This window comes from Sceloporus occidentalis, unplaced genomic scaffold, assembly GCF_023333645.1.
Source record: "Sceloporus occidentalis isolate IW3139 unplaced genomic scaffold, rSceOcc1.0.p SCAF_1, whole genome shotgun sequence".
Taxonomy (NCBI): domain Eukaryota; kingdom Metazoa; phylum Chordata; class Lepidosauria; order Squamata; family Phrynosomatidae; genus Sceloporus; species Sceloporus occidentalis.
The window spans coordinates 228676454-228694875 of NW_028316981.1; the positions used below are offsets into that span (position 1 = coordinate 228676454).

Sequence of the window (18422 nt, forward strand, 5' to 3'; positions counted from 1 at the left end):
ATGAAAAGAAAAGAATGCTTAGAAAATTTTGTATTATACACTGCGCATGCGTCATACGCGTGCAGCTTTCAGCTTATGCTGAAAGCTGCACCAACAGGGTTGCAGTGGCATGTGTGCATGTGCCGCACAGTGCATCATGCATGAGCCCCATTATTTTTAATGGGGCTCAGCCATACGTGTTATTTGCCTTACACGGAGGAGTCTGGAATGGATCCCCCGTGTAAGGCAAGGGTGCACTGTATATCAACTCTTTTCATTCAAGTTCAGCACATCTGAACATCCACATATCCCTTTCCTTGATGCCCTTCTATAATTGAGAATTACAGAACGGTCACTGATCTTCACAGTAAGACCACTGATGCTTCCCCAACCAAGTTAAAAGAAATATTATTGACAGCTTGGTTATAATAATCAAAGTAATCTGTAACACCAATGAAAACTACTTTAAAAATCCAGTGAACTGAAAGCTGCTTCAAAGGGGATATCCTCTTCATATCATTGATAAAATCATTAAGAGAGCTACTACTAGTTTTGAATGAAAATCTTCTCCAAAAAATATATGAGTCAAGAAATAGTGAACAACCCATTCTATTTGTGGCTATTTTCCATCCAGAATCTCCTCTGCTATTTGGCTATTGGAGAAAACTGTTCATTGGTAGCAAATTCTGAATATACTGTCAGGAAGCATTTTGTTATAGCTTTCTGGAATCCACCAAATCTAAGAAGATTGATAGAAAAAACTGTCCTTCGAAAAGCAGTTAGCAATCCTGGATAACATCCTTGTGATTTTCTTAAAAAGACAGTAAAAGTTAAGAGCACAGTGACTGTTATGTTTAACAAACCATCATCCACTGGTCCTGCAGTCAAATTTACATGATTAAATGGAGAGGGACGGGGTGCCGTCTGCATTACATGAGGAAAACAAACACAGACCCATATACATTTTTCAGGAATCATGTTGACCAGGAATCTTCAGCAACAAGTGGCTAGGTTTTAGCTCACAATTTCTGTGATTTGAGGTGGCATCTTTCAAGGGAGATATAAGGGAGATTTTCTGGATCTCAGGCTGGTGGATAAACACATAACACCATCATACACTTAAGAATATGGACAGTAGATTGTTCCAAACTGCCACTGGATGCAGCTCATTTTTATTTTGAGCAAATGAATAACACAATCTGAAATATTTTTGTAATACATTTATATATTTTGTTTGCATATTAGCATCTTTATATTCTGTCTCACAAAGCATCTCTCAGGGCAGTTCATAAGAATAGCTGAAAACTCAATAATCAAACAATGTCCTAAATAAATCAAGAAGTTAAAACGAGCAGCAGGCATATAATTCCAAAGTTTTTGCAGTTTTAGTTTAGTATTGTTTTTATAATCTTGTACATTATGATTATATGTTTTTGTCAGTTTGCTCTATAGTATGTGTATTTTTTGTACTTTATTGGATTTGTTTTACAATTGTACAGTTTTATATTTTTATAATTCCTTCCGTGTGTGTGTGTGTGTGTATATATATATATACACATATATTTCAGGTTGTACATCATTGGCAGGACCCACTGTTTTTGGTTGTTTTTACTTGTAAAGTGCCATGTACATCAGTGATGCTATATAAATCAATACCAACAACAACAACATATTAAAGCATACAGAATTATTAGCATAGAAGGAAATACAACATCTCTTGAAGTTTCTACAGCAAGAGCTTAGTAAAATAGTTAAAAAACAACTATACATTGAAATGCAAACAGAAGGCTACACAGTTTTTGTTCCATTACTGAGAGAACTAAGTACCATGTAATTAACCAACTATACCAATGTGAGCAAAGTCTGGGGATCCACAGACAACTTATCCTTGGGTCTGCTGTGGGCTTGCACCATCCCCTGAAAAGTAAAACAAAAATGTCCACAAATCTATGTCTGTTTTTGTAAACAAACCCACACAGAGAAGAATTCTTGGTAGTGGGATGGGAGGATGGTGGCACACAGAGAATCACATCACCTGGAAGTTTCCAAGAGCATTAGGTTTCATTAACAGACTGTTTTTCCCAGCTGGTTCTGTGAGCGGCTTGTAAGAGGCAGAGGCCTGGGTCTACAGGCCACTTGTTTCCCACCACTTGATGGAGGTGGGTGATGGAGCAAGATTTTTATATAAAGCCTCTCTTAACAAGCCGATTATTTAGAAGAAGTTGTTCCAAAAGCATTAAAGAAGAACTTGGTTTGGAGACATTGAAAACTCTTGATAGGCCTAGGGTCAGTTTTATCCATTCCGCCAGTCCCACTGTGATTGTGCCTCTACCTATACTTGAACTTCAGTGACATGGAAATAGTCAGAAGGTATTATTGCTCAAATCCTCCAGTTTCATGTTAAAACAAGGAATAAAATATTCTCTTGCCTTATTTTAGAGAAGAATCATAGGCCCAATACAGACAGGCCAAAATAAAGCTGCTTCAGGTCACTTTGGATTTATGCTGTTTAAATGATGCATGCAAGTCAAGAGTCCGGAAGCCGTGCCAAAGCCATGATCCAGTCCTAAGGACCGGAGTGCAGCTTTGGCGCAGCTTCCGGACTCTTAGGTTGCATGCATCATTTAAACAGCATACCTCCAAAGTAACCCGAAGCAGCTTTATTTTGGCCTGTCTGTATGGGGCCATACCTTCCAGTAGTGGATTCTTTCCCAATACCAGGTGCATTTCCCAATTACCTTGTTCTAATGTGACGATTAATTTAAAGGAGGGCAGTTTTGGGAACAAACAAGTTACTATATCACAAGTTATATATAGGAAAGAGATGCAAGAAAGCAAGAAGGTGTGAGGATGGCAAGAAATTAATTAATTAATTTTAAGGGGGTGGGGCTAAGTGGAGCCTCCAGAAACATAAACAATGTTTGATACTTTAAATATAATAATCACCAGCACTTTGAATTGAACTCAGGAACAACCAGGAGATAAGGCAGGTAAGGAACAGATAGTCCAAATATTGTACCCCAATCATTCTGCACCAGCTGGAGTTTCCAGATACTTTTTGAAAACAGGCCACTGTCGAGAGCATGTTGCAGAAATCCAGCTTGGATGTGGCAAAGAAATGTATCACAGTGCTCAAATCTTTCTTCTCTCAGAAAAGCTGCAGTTGGACCATGAGCTTCTGTCAAAGCACCCTTGGCAGTAGCTCCCATCTGACCATTCAGGGTTTGAGAGTACTCTCAGTTTGTAGGTCTGCATCAGCAAGAGATATGCAGTTCATCGAAAACAGGTTGTACATTTGTCAGGGCCCTTGCTTTTTATTGTTTTCAACCTCTATTGAATCTAGCTTGTTTCCAGTTGTTTCTAGTTCTGGTGCTAATGCTGCACATTTACATTTGAAAATCGCCCCTGGTTTCCAATAGTCAAAATCATTATTGAAATCCTGGATTAGTTAAAAAAGGATTTGTGGGACTGTTCTGGCGAATTTGTGTGAAGCATTTTGACCTCTTGGAAGCGTTCAATGTAAAATCATTTTAAATTAATAATAAATAGAATCCTTTAATGGATTTGTTTCTAATTATACTGAAGCCCTTCTATTAATGTGAAGAATTTAAGCCTACTGTTGAAACACAATGTTACTGAATCAATGTTATTTTTGTTTTCTGTTGAAACACAATGTATACTGAATCAATGTTATGTTTGTTTTCATTGTCATGGTCAGTTACAAATTGGCCCGATTGCGAATAGCTGAATTTTATTTATCTTGATTTGTTATTAGCAATCTGTTGTTCCATGCATTTCTCTTTCATATGATAACCAGTGAGTCACAAGATGATCAATTACTAGTGGAAACTGATGATGATGTTCCCGGAATCAGCTAGCCTACTGTAACCTAGCAAAGGACATTGTCAACTCAGTAAGAGAGCTGAATACAAACTAACAGCTGTTAGGAATGTTGTGACACAGGGGAAATGTTTATAAACCAAAGCAGGATTATATAAAGAAAGCAGGATTAGTGTATTGCAATTTAATGGTTGAAGAGCAGTTTTAATAAATAGTCACAAACAAACCAAGTTTACTTTTGTCTGTGAAAGTACTGGTTTGAGATAAGATAAATTAGTATTCTTATCTCTTCATGCTATTCTGATTTATCTAGATAAATGGACAAGTTCTATATGGAAAGACTCACCAGAATGCATCTTCAATAATTAAATGTGCACCTTCTAAAGTAAAAATAATATTTATCAGGTAAGTAATCTTTAATATTTGTATCTTGTTTTTGCATTTAGAATGATCTAACTAGATCTCTTAATAGTGTAGTCTTTCCATATAATTCAGTGTCTGGCACTGGTGAAAGTTTCTCTGGATTTTATATTTGTTTCAAATACTGCAACTATTATAAACAATCCTACTTTTTGAAATGACATTTTAGATATCAAATAGTAAATAAAACTTAAGGTTTTCATGAATTTAACAGGATGATTTTAAATCATATATGCTTTATATCATAGAAACAAAGATGCTGTCCATCAGATGGCTGTTTGTCCTGGGAAATCAATAGAGACCTCAACTATATCTTCTGGGACTCAGCACAGAGAGGTACAAAAAGGATATTATTTAAGTAATATAATTAATATTTTAATGAGCAAAGATTTTGTTTGTAAGGTTTTTTTTTGTGACTGAACAAAAGTCAAAATAGACTTTTACAGGATGAGCAAATTTGATAGAGACAGTTTAACATAAGGCTAAAATACAGTAAAAGGGAAATGGCATATTCTGGATCTGTACCATCTCTAGTGGATGTGCTATTTTGGATTTTTCTATGTACCTGTGTTTTGATAATATATTTCCTTCTTCCAGGGAGAAGAGAATCTTCAAAGCTCTGTTCTATCTATTGATTTTAGTTTATACAAGAATATTCAAAATGTGGAACTGCCAAAGGTAAATTATGTGGATATTTCTTGTTAGACGCCAATCTTAGTGCTTCCAAATGAATTTCTCTCTGATTTCTTAAGTGTGAGCTGAGAGGGACTGCTTTACCTTTGAATTAACAAAATGCCTATGGAAGCATAGACTTTTGAGATATGTTTCATTATCAGAATCAGTGTGGACTGCCACCTCTATTTGGCTGTATTTCATTATCTGGATCAGATGTAGTTTGTAGTAACACAGCTAGTGTCCTTATCCAGCTGATTTTGGAAAAGCTGAGCCAGCTGATTCTGGAAAATTTGGAACTGTAAAGTGCATACATTTTTCTAATTTGACTACCCCTAGCTTATTCTTATATTGGCAATAAAGATTTAGTCAGCATGTCTTAACTCTAAGTGGGTTAACAGTGTGCTTTGGCATAGTCTTGGATTCAAATTTGAATGAAGTGGCAACTGAAGTGACCTTCATTTATTTTCTGCTGCAAGCTCCAGTAGACTTAGAATGTCCAAAGTGTCTTTCTGGAAATGGAAAGCATCAGTGCTATCTATTAATCAGTTACACAAATTCACATGTGTGGATTTAATTTATGTACTAGTAGATTTCAGAATTTTGTGGGGAAAGGGTTTGGGTGAAGTAAAGTTAGTCAGGCATAATGAAAAGGTAAAAAGACACTGAAGAATAAGAGGCAGAGCACAATAGCAGTGCAAAGACTAGAAGAAAGAAACTATGGCTCTGGGGATGAAGTGGGAGATTGGTTAGCAGTATCCCTTCCAAAGGCAGCTCACCCCCCAAGATTGACTGAGGATTTCAGGTTTTGGAGAGCAGAATTGAAATGCTGGCTTGGTTATGAAAATCCACTGGGTGACCTTGGTCACACTCTCTCAGCCTCAGAGGATGGCAGTGGCGAACCCTCTCTGAAGAAACTTGCCAAGCAAACCCTGTTACAGGTCTCCATAACTTCGTAACAACTTGAAGGCACACAACACACACACCTAAAAGGACCATAAATGTTAAATTTCCTTGTTCTTTGAAAAAATATCATGTTGTGATACTCAAGAACAGGCGAACTGTGAGTCAAAGGCAAAATCTTTTTCTGGATCTATTGAAAATGACTGCAGTAAATATTTTGTCTCACAATTGCTTTGGAAATATTATCCCAAATACCTGTTTAGCTATTAGCAAGCCCTTGTATAGCAGAGAGACTATTTAGATGGTCCAATCTTGTAGGAGAGGCATGATCCTTTGGACCCTCCCTATGGATTAGTACTGATTTAGTGGAAGAGACTTCTACAAGATGACTCTGGCCTATTAAGCAGGTTATTTAAGGATTTATTATGAATTAGGATCTTGTACATGGTTTAGAGAATGTTGAAACAAGCTCTTAAACATAGAGTTGGATGATCACATGCAAAAAGGGCACAGATTTATGTTGGATTTCATGATACTATCTATGTGGGCCTTCTTGTATCCAGCAGTAGATTTGGGTTTTGTTCAAGCCTGATACTAAAGCTTTCCTCAACAAAAATGACTTTCAGTGAGCTTTGGGCTGACATATTCTCCAGACCCTCTTCCTTCCCCTGCTCAGTCATGAGGACATCTGAAGTTTTCACTTCAAGTTTAGACTTATTTCATCTTTCCATGTCCTCTGAATTCATGCATAACAGTTGTTAATCTTAATTATGGTTTGATACAGAGTGAACAAAGTGTGACCTGTGGGCTGCATGTGGCCCTTGGGACCCCATAAATGTGACCCTTTTGGCCCCCTAGAAGCCCCTCAAAGCCCCCAGACTCCTCCAATTAAAATTTAGATTAATTGTCAGTTGTTTCTTTGCCCCTAAACCAGCCCAAATCTCCCAAAGCTATCTAAAAATGCAGTGGTTTGTTTCCCCTCAAACCACCAAAATACACACAAAAAATTGGCCACAATGGCAGCAGGAAGTGATGGTGTCATTTCAAGAGCACTGAAATGCCCTGGTGTGGCCTATTGAGTGAGGACAGAGAGGAGAAAAGGCACCTGCCACGTTTGATTTGATAGAAAAAGGTGACTCTGAACCATAGTTTTGAGATCTTAGTTTGTTTCCACTTACCATAGTTAAGATTAACCATAGTTCAAATGACATGCTAAATTATTCTTAATCTAAAATGGAAGTGGGGAACCACACAAGCCTGGGGCTAAACCAGGGGTTCTTAACCTGTAGTCCACGACACTTAAGGGTTTCTTGGGTGAACTTCAGAACGTCTGTGAACTTGATGCAGTTTCCCAACCCCTTGATTTTCTTCCTGTTATTTTGAACACTGTGTTTAATTTTTTTTCTGGAGAAGAGGTCCATGGCGTTGATCAGATTCTCAAAAATATGCAACACCTCCCTGCATTAAGAATCACTATTCTAAACAATGGTTTAGCATTACTCAATGCAGCATTTCTGCACGCCTGCAACTGTCCTAATGAAAATATTGTAAACAAAATTGCTTTCTAAAATCTGTATAGTTTAGGTCAGTGGTTCCCAACCTTCCTAATGCCGTGACTCTTTAATACAATTCTTCATGTTGTGGTGACCCAAACCCATGAAATTATTTTCATCGCTACTTCAAAACTATAATTAAATAGGTGTTTTCCAATGGTCTTAGGCGACCCCCATGGAATTGTCATTCGACCCCACAAAGGGGTCCCGACCCACAGGTTGGGAACCACTGGTTTAGGTACAAGAGGATCAAATGCAAACATAGGGCTGGAACAGATTGACAGCTTCAGCCGGCTTCAAGCTGGCTTGGGGGTGTGATGTTTACATGTGCCATGCCCCAAGTCACCTGGACGTAGCGCTGTGGAAAGCCAGCGCTAGAAGCAAAGGGGTGGCTCTTTTCTGCCTCAAATAGGAGCAGATTTTTTTCTGCTTCTATTTGGGGAGGAAGCTGGCTGGATTGGGGCCGTGGTGTGGTTGCCATGGCCCCAATCCACCCTTTAATGGGGCGGCTTAAAGCTGCCCCATCAGGGCCATCTGTTTTGTCCCATAAATTCTCCTAGAAGTAATGTAGATATATAAAGAGTTAATTAATAAGACCAGATTTAAGCACAAATTCACATAGAATTAGTGTGTGTGTTTGAAAAAGGTACAAAGTGCAGAGTTTAACAAATTATAACTACAGTACACCTCAAAAATGTATGTATGCAAAAGACTGTATGCATGGATTGTTCCTATGAGATTGTGTGTGTGTCCAAATAATTTCTGATTTACAGGGTTTTTTGCTTTTAATTAGTAAATACTTGTTTGTTAAAAAATAATTGGAGGCAGAAATATCTATTGCTTTTTTCTTATTGTGTATTAAGTAAGTACTGCAGATCATTGTTTCAAAAAACCTTAAATAGTTTAATTCTTGCTTATTAACTTTTGCCATACTAAACTTTTCAGTTCATAGGATGGTGAAATCTCTTACATGATCTTTTGATCACATTCATAGAATCATAGGGTTGGAAGAGACCACAAGGCCATCCAGTCCAACCCCATTCTGCCATGCAGGAACTCTCAATCAAAGCATCCCCAACAGATGGCCATCCAGCCTCTGTTTAAAGACCTCCAGGGAGGGAGACTCCACTACACTCCGATGGAGTGTGTTCCACTGGTGAACAGCTCTTACTGTCAGGAAGTTCCTCCTAATGTTGAGGTGGAATCTCTTTTCCTGCAGTTTGCATCCATTGTTCCGTGTCCTGTTCTCTGGAGCAGCAGAAACAAGCTTGCTCCCTCCTCAATATGACATCCCTTCAAGTATTTAAACAGGGCTATCATATCACTTCTTAATCTTCTCTTCTCCAGACTAAACATTCCCAGCTCCCTAAGGCGTTCCTCATAGGACATGGTTTCCAGAGCCTTCACCATTTTAGTTGCCCTCCTTTGGACATGCTCCAATTTCTCAATGTCCTTTTTGAATTGTGGTGCCCAAAACGACACAATATTCCAGGTGGGGCCTGACCAGAGCAGAATAGAGTGGCACTATTACTTCCTTTGATCTAGACACTATACTTCTATTGATGCAGCCTAAAATTGCATTGGCCTTTTTAGCTGCCGCTTCGCACTGTTGACTCATGTTCATCTTGTGGTCTTCTTGGACTCCTAGATCCCTTTCACATGTAGTCTTGTTCAGCCAGATGTCACCCATCCTATATCTATGCATTTTTGTTTGGCCCAGCTTTTTAGTCTGTTCAGGTCATTTTGAATTTTGATCCTGACCTCTGGCAGGGACGTAGCTAGGAATTTAGGAAGGGGGGGGGGGGTCCAGACTAAGTGCCACCATTATAATGGGCCTTGGGTGTGGTGGCGCAGCAGCACACACCATTCATTTTTCTAATGGAAGGGGGGGGGGGTCCGGACCCCAAGAACCCCCCCCCCTTGGCTATGTCCCTGCCTCTGGGGTATTAGCTGCTCCTCCTAGTTTGGTGTCATCTGTAAATTTGATAGGTATGCCACAAATTCTGTCATCCAGGTCATTGACTAAGATGTTGACTAGCACTGGGGCCAGGACAGAACCCTGTGGGATCCCACTGATCACTTACTTCTCTCCAGGATGAAAAGGAGCCATTGTTGAGCACCCTTTGGGTTCGGCCGGTCAACCAATTACAAATCCATGTAACAGTTACCTTGCCTAGCCCACATTTTACAAACTTGTTTACAAGAATGTCATGGGGAACCTTGCCAAAGGCCTAACTGAAATCAAGATATATTATATCCACAGCATTCCCTTCATCTACCAAGCTGGTAATTTGATCAAAAAAAGAGATCAGATTAGTCTGGCATGACTTCTTTCTCTGAAATCCATGTGGACTTTTTGTGATTATGGAATTGCCTTCTAGATGTTCGCAGACTCTCTGTTTAATGATCTGCTTCAGAATCTTTCCATCATGCCTGTCTTCCAAACTGTCACATTTTGTTTGCCAAACTGTGCATCCTGTCTTTCCTTCAATATCTTTTTTTAATGTTTATCATAAGCAACACACTATTGTGTTTTCCCTGAAGCATTACATTCCAGAGATTTTTTTTAAAGTTTCTATTCCTGATTGTTATCCTGCTGTTTGTTTCTTAGTCTTGGAGTCAGAGCTAGGGATTTTTGTTATCTACTAATACCTCTTTTCTAGTTTGTGTAAATGTAATTGATAATAATGAAAGTTGAGAGCCAAGGACCATATGAAACTTTTTGATATTTATTATTCTGTATAAAGAATATTTTCAGTATGCTTTGACTAGGAATGATCTAGTTTGATCTTTCAATATTAATTTGTGTGTGTGTGTGTGTGTTTAAAAAATATCCTATGTTTTGATACATAATGGTTTATTCCCCTCAAAACAGAAATCTAATTGTATGCTTTGGTATGTGTAAACGGTTAAAAACTGTATTGTAAGTTTTGGAGACTGACAAAATATATTAAGTAGGTAGGTGCAGATTTGCATGTTAGTCTAAGATGTGGAGATCAAGTGATTTTGTACAGAAATTAGCCAAGATGGCTTTCCTTACACATTTATACATTGAACAGCTTTGATTATTGTTCTTCAGTAACTGTAGGCGTGTCCTGTTTTACCTTAGGATCAAGGTGGTATAGGCATTGCCATTGGTGAAGAAGACACACTTAATGGTGTGGTTATTCAGAGCTTAACGGAGCATGGTGCAGCAGGGAAGGTAAGCATGGCTTAATCAGGAAAGAAGATGATAAATTTATAGGGGGAGACACCTCTCTCTCCCTTCTGCTGAATCTCGTCTTAATATGTTTGTTTTGATTTCAGGATGGCCGAATTAAGGTTGGAGATCAAATTTTAGCAGTGGATGATGAAATTGTTGTGGGATACCCTATAGAGAAGGTACTTGAGTAGTGAATACGTTGCACTGCTTATCTATAACTGTTCTTTGTAACCATTGAGGTGCTATGAAGGATTCTATTAAGGGGAGTCCAGTAGAGCCAGGAAAACTTTACATGAACTTTCTGAGAAAATATGGGAGCCAGCATGATGTAGTTCTTTGAGTACTGGACTATTACTCTGGGGAGCCAGGGTTTGATTCCCAGCTTGGTCATGAAAACCACTGGGTGACCTTGGACAAGTCACATGTTCTCAGCCTCAGGTGAAGGCAATGGCAAACTCCCTCTGAACAAATCTTGCCAAGAAAACTCCATGATAGGGTTGCTTTAAGTTGAAAATTTCTTGATGGCACTCAACAATAACAACAAGGAACTATGAAATATATTAAAGCTGTTCCAATTCCACTTCTCAGTACACATTTCTCTCTATGAGAGGATTATTTTTTGGTTTGTATTTTAGAATTTTCAGAGCTCATTGACAAAAAAAAAATCTTATAAAGACAGGTCATTCATAGGAGTGAAGGCTGCATATATATTTATCCCCTCCCTTGTGGAAATTCTGGCTCTTTGAATAACACTAGGCAATAGGGAAATTACAATCCAGGTGGCCCTCTCAAGCAACTGTTTTCAGAACTACTCAAACAGAAAGGCAGGATATTAAATAAATAAAGCAACTGACACATTTCTTCCAAGAAACAGGATTTGTTGTGTTTTTGTGCGTCTACTAAAATAGTCCACTTGAGTACACTATACTAGAAATCAAATACCTGTATCGGTTTGTTACCTGATAACTTATTCTTTTTGTTGTTCATCAAGTTTATCAGCTTGCTGAAGACACCAAAGGCCACTGTGAAGCTCACAATCAATTCAGTAGAACAGGAGACCCAGACACAGCCACTTAGTTACAGTGCTACTTTGGGTGAAAAAACTAATACTCAGCAGTCAGTGATTGCTCCACCGTCTGAATCACCAGAACCAGAGTCAATTAAAAGTAAGAATCTTCCACTTTCCCACTGTCTTACAAATGAATTAAATGACAAATGTGCACATAGGCATGCTTGTGTACACACACACACACACACACACACACACACACACACTCCCATGCATGTACACACAGAGAGTATTAAGCCAATCTCAACTGTCTTTATCTTACAAGAAGACCTGAATTATAGACCTATAATGAGCCATTGGCCTATTTATCATTGAGCTGTAAGTCCAAGACTCTTCCTTTAATTAGTTTACAGTTGTAAAACGCTTAGACACTGTTAGTTCAGTATGAAGTAGTATATAAATGTTTTGTTCGTTTAATGTAGGAAGGCCCACATTCTGCAGGTTACTTAAAAATAGATTTGTATTGTTGCCTAGTGATCATTCATCTAAAGTTTTTTTAATCCTGTCTGCATGTTTTACCTTTCCACAACTGAACTCATAACCAGCTATATGTCTGTAGCAATTAGAAATATGTAATACATTAAATATTGTTTATGTAACTGCCTAAATTTTACAACATTTTTAACTAGAGTTTACATCCAAAATCAGCACACACATGGGCCTTTGATGTTTGTGGTATTCAAATTCCATTGATGATCAAAGAATCTTATGCACATAGAGCTGGCCTGTATTCACTGGTCTTGTTCAAGGATCATAGATTAGTAAAAGCTTTTATAGTTTACAGCTTCATTCTGAATAGGTTAAGCAACAAATAAAGAAGTATAAAAATGGGCTTAATTCCATATTCCTGCTTAAGCCTCCTTGAAATTAATAGTACTGAAACCATAACAGCAGTTAATTTGTCCCACAAATGCCAGTGGAATTTAAAAATAGTTAATGCTTTCTACAGTCAAGCTTTGGTATAAAACATTTGCTTCAGATCAGCAATTTTGTTGTTTCCTATCCCTTGTAGGCTTTTCTTAAGCTACCTTCTGAAACAGTTGTACTAGGTTACTCAACCTGAGCTATCTTTGAAATGACCATATATAACATTTTTTGTTATACCAACTATGTTACTGGTCTGTTTTCAGACACAAGTAGGTCTTCAACTCCAGCAACATTGGCTTCTGACCCAACCACATGCCCAATCATCCCTGGCTGTGAAACTACAATTGATATTTCCAAGGGACGTACTGGCCTTGGCTTGAGTATTGTGGGAGGAGCAGACACTTTGCTGGTAAGTAATAATAAATCTTCATAATTTGTGTATAACCTAGAAAAGGTTGACTTTGCCCCAGAATGTCACATGCCTTCAAAGTGGCCTGAAGCTGCACTCCAGTCTTTGGACTGGACCAAAAAGAAGCCGAGATAATCTGGCTCTTGGTGGCACAGGTTGGGTCTGGAGCACACTCAGGCTGCTTTTTCACACCCATCTCCTCTGGCCCCCTTTCAGCACAATCCTGAGCACATGTCTACTTAGAAGTATTGCTCACTTCCAAGTATACACATAGAGGGCTGCAATGATAGTCATAATCCAGCCTGGGAGGGAGTGAAAAGGCAGGCCCAACCAGGCCTGGCATGAAGAAGAAGAACCCTCCCTCCCTGCCATTTGTCATCATCCAGCTTGGAGGGAGCGAAAACGCAGGCCCAACTCCATCAGGCCTGACTTGAAGTTGAAGGATCCTCCCTCCAGTCCATCTGCCATGTTCGAGGCCTCAGAGGGAGGGAAAAACTGCTGGACCTGATCCCCTTCCCCACCACCATTCCCTTCTCCTTTTGTGTAATGTCTATTTAGATTGTAAGCCTGAGGGTAGGGAACTGTCTAATTAAAAATAATAATAATTGTAAACCGTACATAAATAAAATAAATATTTAATGTGACTTGAATAAATGAAAGAAAACACTATTTTTCTGTTCTCAGGAGTATATGTAATGTCCATACTGGAGAGTTTTCCAAAAAGATTTATTCAAAGTACTCTTGTATTGAAGAGTACTTTAGCATCTAGATGAAAGTTAGCACATGTTATAAAACATGATTATTGTCCTTTTCAATTAACATTATAAATGATATTAGTATATCCTTATCATATAGTATAATTGCTTTTACAGTGTTGTACTATATAAAATAGTTGTTTTTCATATTTGATTTACTTCTGAAAAAGTGTATAGTGCACCCAATATATGCGGCTTTCAGATTATGCTGAAAGCAACGCCGGAAAGAGTAATGGCTATCGCCGGCACAAGCCCCGTCAGTTTTAATGGGGCTCGAGTATGCGTGGAATATTCCATATGCGGGGGGGGGGGTCCAGAATGGATCCCCCGCGTAAGGGAAGGGACCACTGTACTTTGAAATGCACTGGGCAAGGACAATCTTTATTTATGTGTTTAATTTTTCTCTGCTTGTTTCCCCTGTTACTCCTGCCTTCCCTCCTCCAGTTATTAATAATTATACTTTTTCAAGTGAACAAAAATTAAAATAAAATAATTTAAATATTTTTCCCCATTGAGGCATATATTTCTGAGTTTATTTCAGGAGGCTGATTACGGTCAGCCCTCCATATCCACAAATTCTTTGTTTGACTGTATATATGGCAAGTTTGTGACAACATATGTCCCAGTAATTTACAGTCTATTCCAATCACATTGTAGAGTCAGCCCTCCATATCCACAGATTCAGCCATCCATGGCTTAAAAGCATTTTTTAAATAAACTTTCCAAAAGCAAACCTTGATTTTACTGCTTAATATAAGGGCCCCCATTTTATTACATCATTGTGTATAATGGGGCTTGGCCATCCATAGATTTTCGTATCCATAGTGGGTCCTGGAACCAAACCCCAGTGGATAACAAGGGGCCACTGTACTTAGGTTTTTCATTGTACCTGTTGTCTTCTATGATCTCATCAGGTTGAAACAGTGCACAAATAAGACAATCTAACATTGTTGCATTTAAATCTGCAGGGAGCAATTATTATTCATGAAGTGTACGAAGAAGGAGCAGCTTCTAAAGATGGAAGACTGTGGGCTGGTGATCAGATTTTAGAGGTATAACATGAGGCATATCATACATCCTCTGTGTTGAAAGTATTGCGTTATGGCAGTGGCGGGGTGGGGGTACGTTTGTATTAAAGTCATGAAAGAATCCAGCTTCTCATATCTGCCATACATTTGTATTCCAGGTGAATGGAATTGACTTAAGAAATGCAACACATGATGAAGCAATAAATGTTCTCAGACAGACACCACAAAAAGTCCGCCTCACCGTTTATAGGGACGAAGCCCAGTATAAGGAGGAAGATATGTATGATGTTCTTAGCATAGAGTTACAAAAGAAGCCAGGCAAAGGCCTTGGACTCAGTATTGTTGGGAAAAGGTAGGTTCATGAAGAGCTTTCTGAAACTGTTATGTCTTAGAATAGAGGATAACACCAGAGACAACATATGTGATAAAAGGCAGTTGCCTCACCTCTGTGTTAGGTTTCAAGTGTGATCCAAACAACAGAAACTGAATCCTGGCCTTATAGGTTTAATTTCAGCCCACCCTTGTTTCCCTCTGGATCATCTATTCAGTAAGTTAGACTTCCTTCCCTATCTATGCGGCTGAGATGAGAGCAGCCTACAAAATAGAACTAATTAGAAAATGAAAAGTCTAAGGAAGTGTTGTTCTGTTTGTAACACAGTGTACTATAAATAGGTATCACAGCTTCCTTTTTGTACCAGATGGCAGACCTACTCAGAAAACAGCAAGGGCCTCTTATGCTTGTACCACTTTAGTGCAGAAAGCTTTAAGGAATAAATATGCACTTAGCTAGCCCCTTAAGACATATGGAGCCACTTTGATCTATAGCAGTGTTTCCCAAACTTGGTCCTTGAGATGTTTTGGACTTCAGCTTCTAGAATTCTTGATGGTTGGCCAATCTGTCTGGGGCTTCTGGGAGTTGAGGTCCAAAACACTTGGAGGACCAAAGTTTGGGAACCACTGACCTAAGGCATTGTTATAGTTGAGAATTCCTTTCCTGTTGAGATGCATCCAGGAAACAAAGATGAGATAGTGCTATTACTTCATAATAGGATATTTTTGTTTCTTTCTAGGGTTACTAAATGTGTTTCTGCCTTGTCACTCTTGCTAAGCATTTGAAGTCAACTTTGCTTCAGCAAGCATTGCAAGAGGGTTTCTGAGAGTGTAGCTCTCAAACTGACACATATCTCCCCGAGTCCCCTCTCCCCGCATATCTATTTGGCTTTATGGGAGGGAGTGATAAACAAAACAACTGTCAGGGTACTTCTTACTAATGTCTCCCTTCCCACAAATTTCCAAGTGAAATTTTTGTGTAATGTACTTTTTTAAAAAAATGCATTCTTAATATTGTTTTTTAAAGCATTCTTAAAATTTGGCTTATTCATCCTGACATGCTGCAGTGCAGTGCAGGGTGCAAAGATATTATTATCTGGCCTTGAAATACCACTATTTTCATTTTTAAAAAAGTGTGCTGTGATACAACAAGACAAACCCCAAACCCTTACACAAGTCTGTGACTTCCACCTGTCTTCTACACTTACCATTTGTAAAATGGAGACAAGAAGGACAGTATTCAATACCAACACAGGATCTGGGCAAATGCAAGTACCCTCCTCTGTTGTTTTTCTTAGGGTTTTTTCCCCTTCATGTTAGCAGACACATTAACCCCTTTCTAGATGCAAAGCACTCCTCCTAAATTTCAGCATGATCTCAGTTTCTAGCCTTTATGGATTGCAGAAAGAAATTCTTATTTGCTGAATGGATCAGAGCTTAGAAAAATTACTTTTTTGCACAACTCCCTCAGTGAACGTGATCAGTGGCAATGCTGGCTCTGGAATTCTGGGAATTGTAGTAAATTTCTCAAGCCTTGGGTTGTAATAATGGTGTCTGTGACATTGTTTCTTCTATCTGCTCTGCCTGTCAGCATAACATGAATGCTCTATGAAGTTTGCATTTGACAAGCTGACTTGTTAGATTGTGCAGATGAAAAAGAGGAAGAAAGGCTCAGCATTTTGGTGTCATTCAGCAAAATAATAGTTACACATGAAAGCTCCTTTTCATGTAGGTGTGAATTTTAATTAACTTATTGGTAGGCTTATACTAACCCATTTTTAAATATTATTTCCTAAATATCAACATTATGCTTGCAGAAATGATACTGGAGTATTTGTATCAGACATTGTCAAAGGAGGTATAGCAGATCTGGATGGGAGATTGATGCAAGGAGACCAGATACTAATGGTGAATGGCGAAGATGTTCGAAATGCTAACCAGGAGGCAGTGGCCGCTTTGTTAAAGGTAAAGACAGAACAATAGATAAAACTGTACTATATTGTAAAGAGATCTTATAGCACCTTTGAGATAAACTGAAAGAAAGAAGTCGGCAGCATGAACTTTTGTAGATTCCAGTTTACTACCTTAGATGCATTTGTACTGCATTGTTTCAGCCTCTTGTTTGGCTGAAACCTATGCTCCCCACCCCCACTGCTGCTGCTTTATTTGGTTTGAGTTGGATGAATTACTCTGCAGCTGTAATTCTAGAGACAATCTAAAACTCTGCTATTGAAGTTCCTTTTGATTCTAGGTCCTACGTTTCTCATTAATTTTTATCTATGTAGAGAGATCTTGTAGCACCTTTGAAACTAAGTGAAAGAAAGAAGTTGGCAGCATGAGCTTTTATAAACTTCAGTCTGCTTCTAACAAGCCTGTATCTGCACTGCAGAAATAATCCATGTTGACACCACTTTAACTGCCATGGTTCAATGCTATGGAATTCTGAGAACTGTAGTTTTGTGAAACATTTAGCCTTCTCTGTCTGACAGAGGGGTCTGGTGCCACAACAAACTAGAATTCCCAGAATTTTATATCATTGAGCTGCAGCAGTTAAAGTGGTTTAATCAACAATCAAGCTGGATTGTTTCTACAGTGTGGATGTAGCCCAAGATGGACATTTACAGCTCCCATTTTTGTAAGCCAAATGCAAGTGCTATCTTGAACAGCTCTTACAAATCACACCAAGTTACATTCATTATTGCTTTCATCACATTCAGAACTGACATACAGGTACTAGAGTTTTATAAATAGTATCTGTAATGCCATTTGTCCTGGTTTAACACCGGATGGGTCAGCCAAGAGTTGAAAAAGGTTTGATTTGGTTGAATTCCTCTGATGCTGTCATTCTAGAGACAATCTAAAACTTTTTAAATGGTTGGAAAAAGCTACGGTCTATAAAAGAGCTTACCATTTCCACTATGCAAAATTTGGGTTGTTTTTGTGTATGTGTTCTGAAACAGCTGGCAAGTATCATCTAAGTGGCAGTGGCTTTTTCCTTCTTGGGAACAAAGAAGATCAAAGACTTAGGAGCTTATCACTCAGCCCAAATAACCTGGCTTACCTCATCCAAATTGAAGCCTAAATTGGGAGGCAGATGGGTCCTACTGCAAGCATTTTGCCACCGAAACCGCTGGGTGAGTACTGCCCAGCTGCATCCTGGCTCCCAGGCGAGTTCCAGTGGCCTTATTTGGAAGCTGGCAGCTTTCCAACTTGGAAAAATGGCTGCAGGAGCTCGCCAGGGACCCGGGATGCAGCCAGGCCGCACTTGCCCGGCCACTTCAGTGGCAAAATCCTTGCAGTAGGACCCAGCTGCCTCCCAATTTAGGCTTCAATTCAGATGAGGTAAGCCAAGTTATTTAGACTGAGCAATAAACTCCTTAGTGTTGTGCATGTGC

General features: G+C 38.9%; 1 protein-coding gene across 15 annotated transcripts in view; it reads left to right on the forward strand.

The window, feature by feature from the left end:
- MPDZ (multiple PDZ domain crumbs cell polarity complex component) overlaps window positions 1-18422 on the forward strand; it is a 138811-nt gene that overhangs the window by 105693 nt on the left and 14696 nt on the right. For 14 of the 15 annotated variants that reach the window (XM_089489621.1, XM_089489612.1, XM_089489636.1 and 11 more), the window contains 10 exons: window positions 4133-4224; window positions 4488-4575; window positions 4837-4917; window positions 10477-10569; window positions 10674-10748; window positions 11561-11735; window positions 12769-12914; window positions 14638-14721; window positions 14856-15049; window positions 16845-16992. In XM_089489621.1, coding sequence (XP_089345747.1) covers window positions 4133-4224; window positions 4488-4575; window positions 4837-4917; window positions 10477-10569; window positions 10674-10748; window positions 11561-11735; window positions 12769-12914; window positions 14638-14721; window positions 14856-15049; window positions 16845-16992 — 1176 coding nt within the window. Of the gene's footprint in view, window positions 1-4132; window positions 4225-4487; window positions 4576-4836; window positions 4918-10476; window positions 10570-10673; window positions 10749-11560; window positions 11736-12768; window positions 12915-14637; window positions 14722-14855; window positions 15050-16161; window positions 16285-16844; window positions 16993-18422 lie in introns of those variants that run through there. The other variant, XM_089489707.1, reaches the window with a different exon arrangement.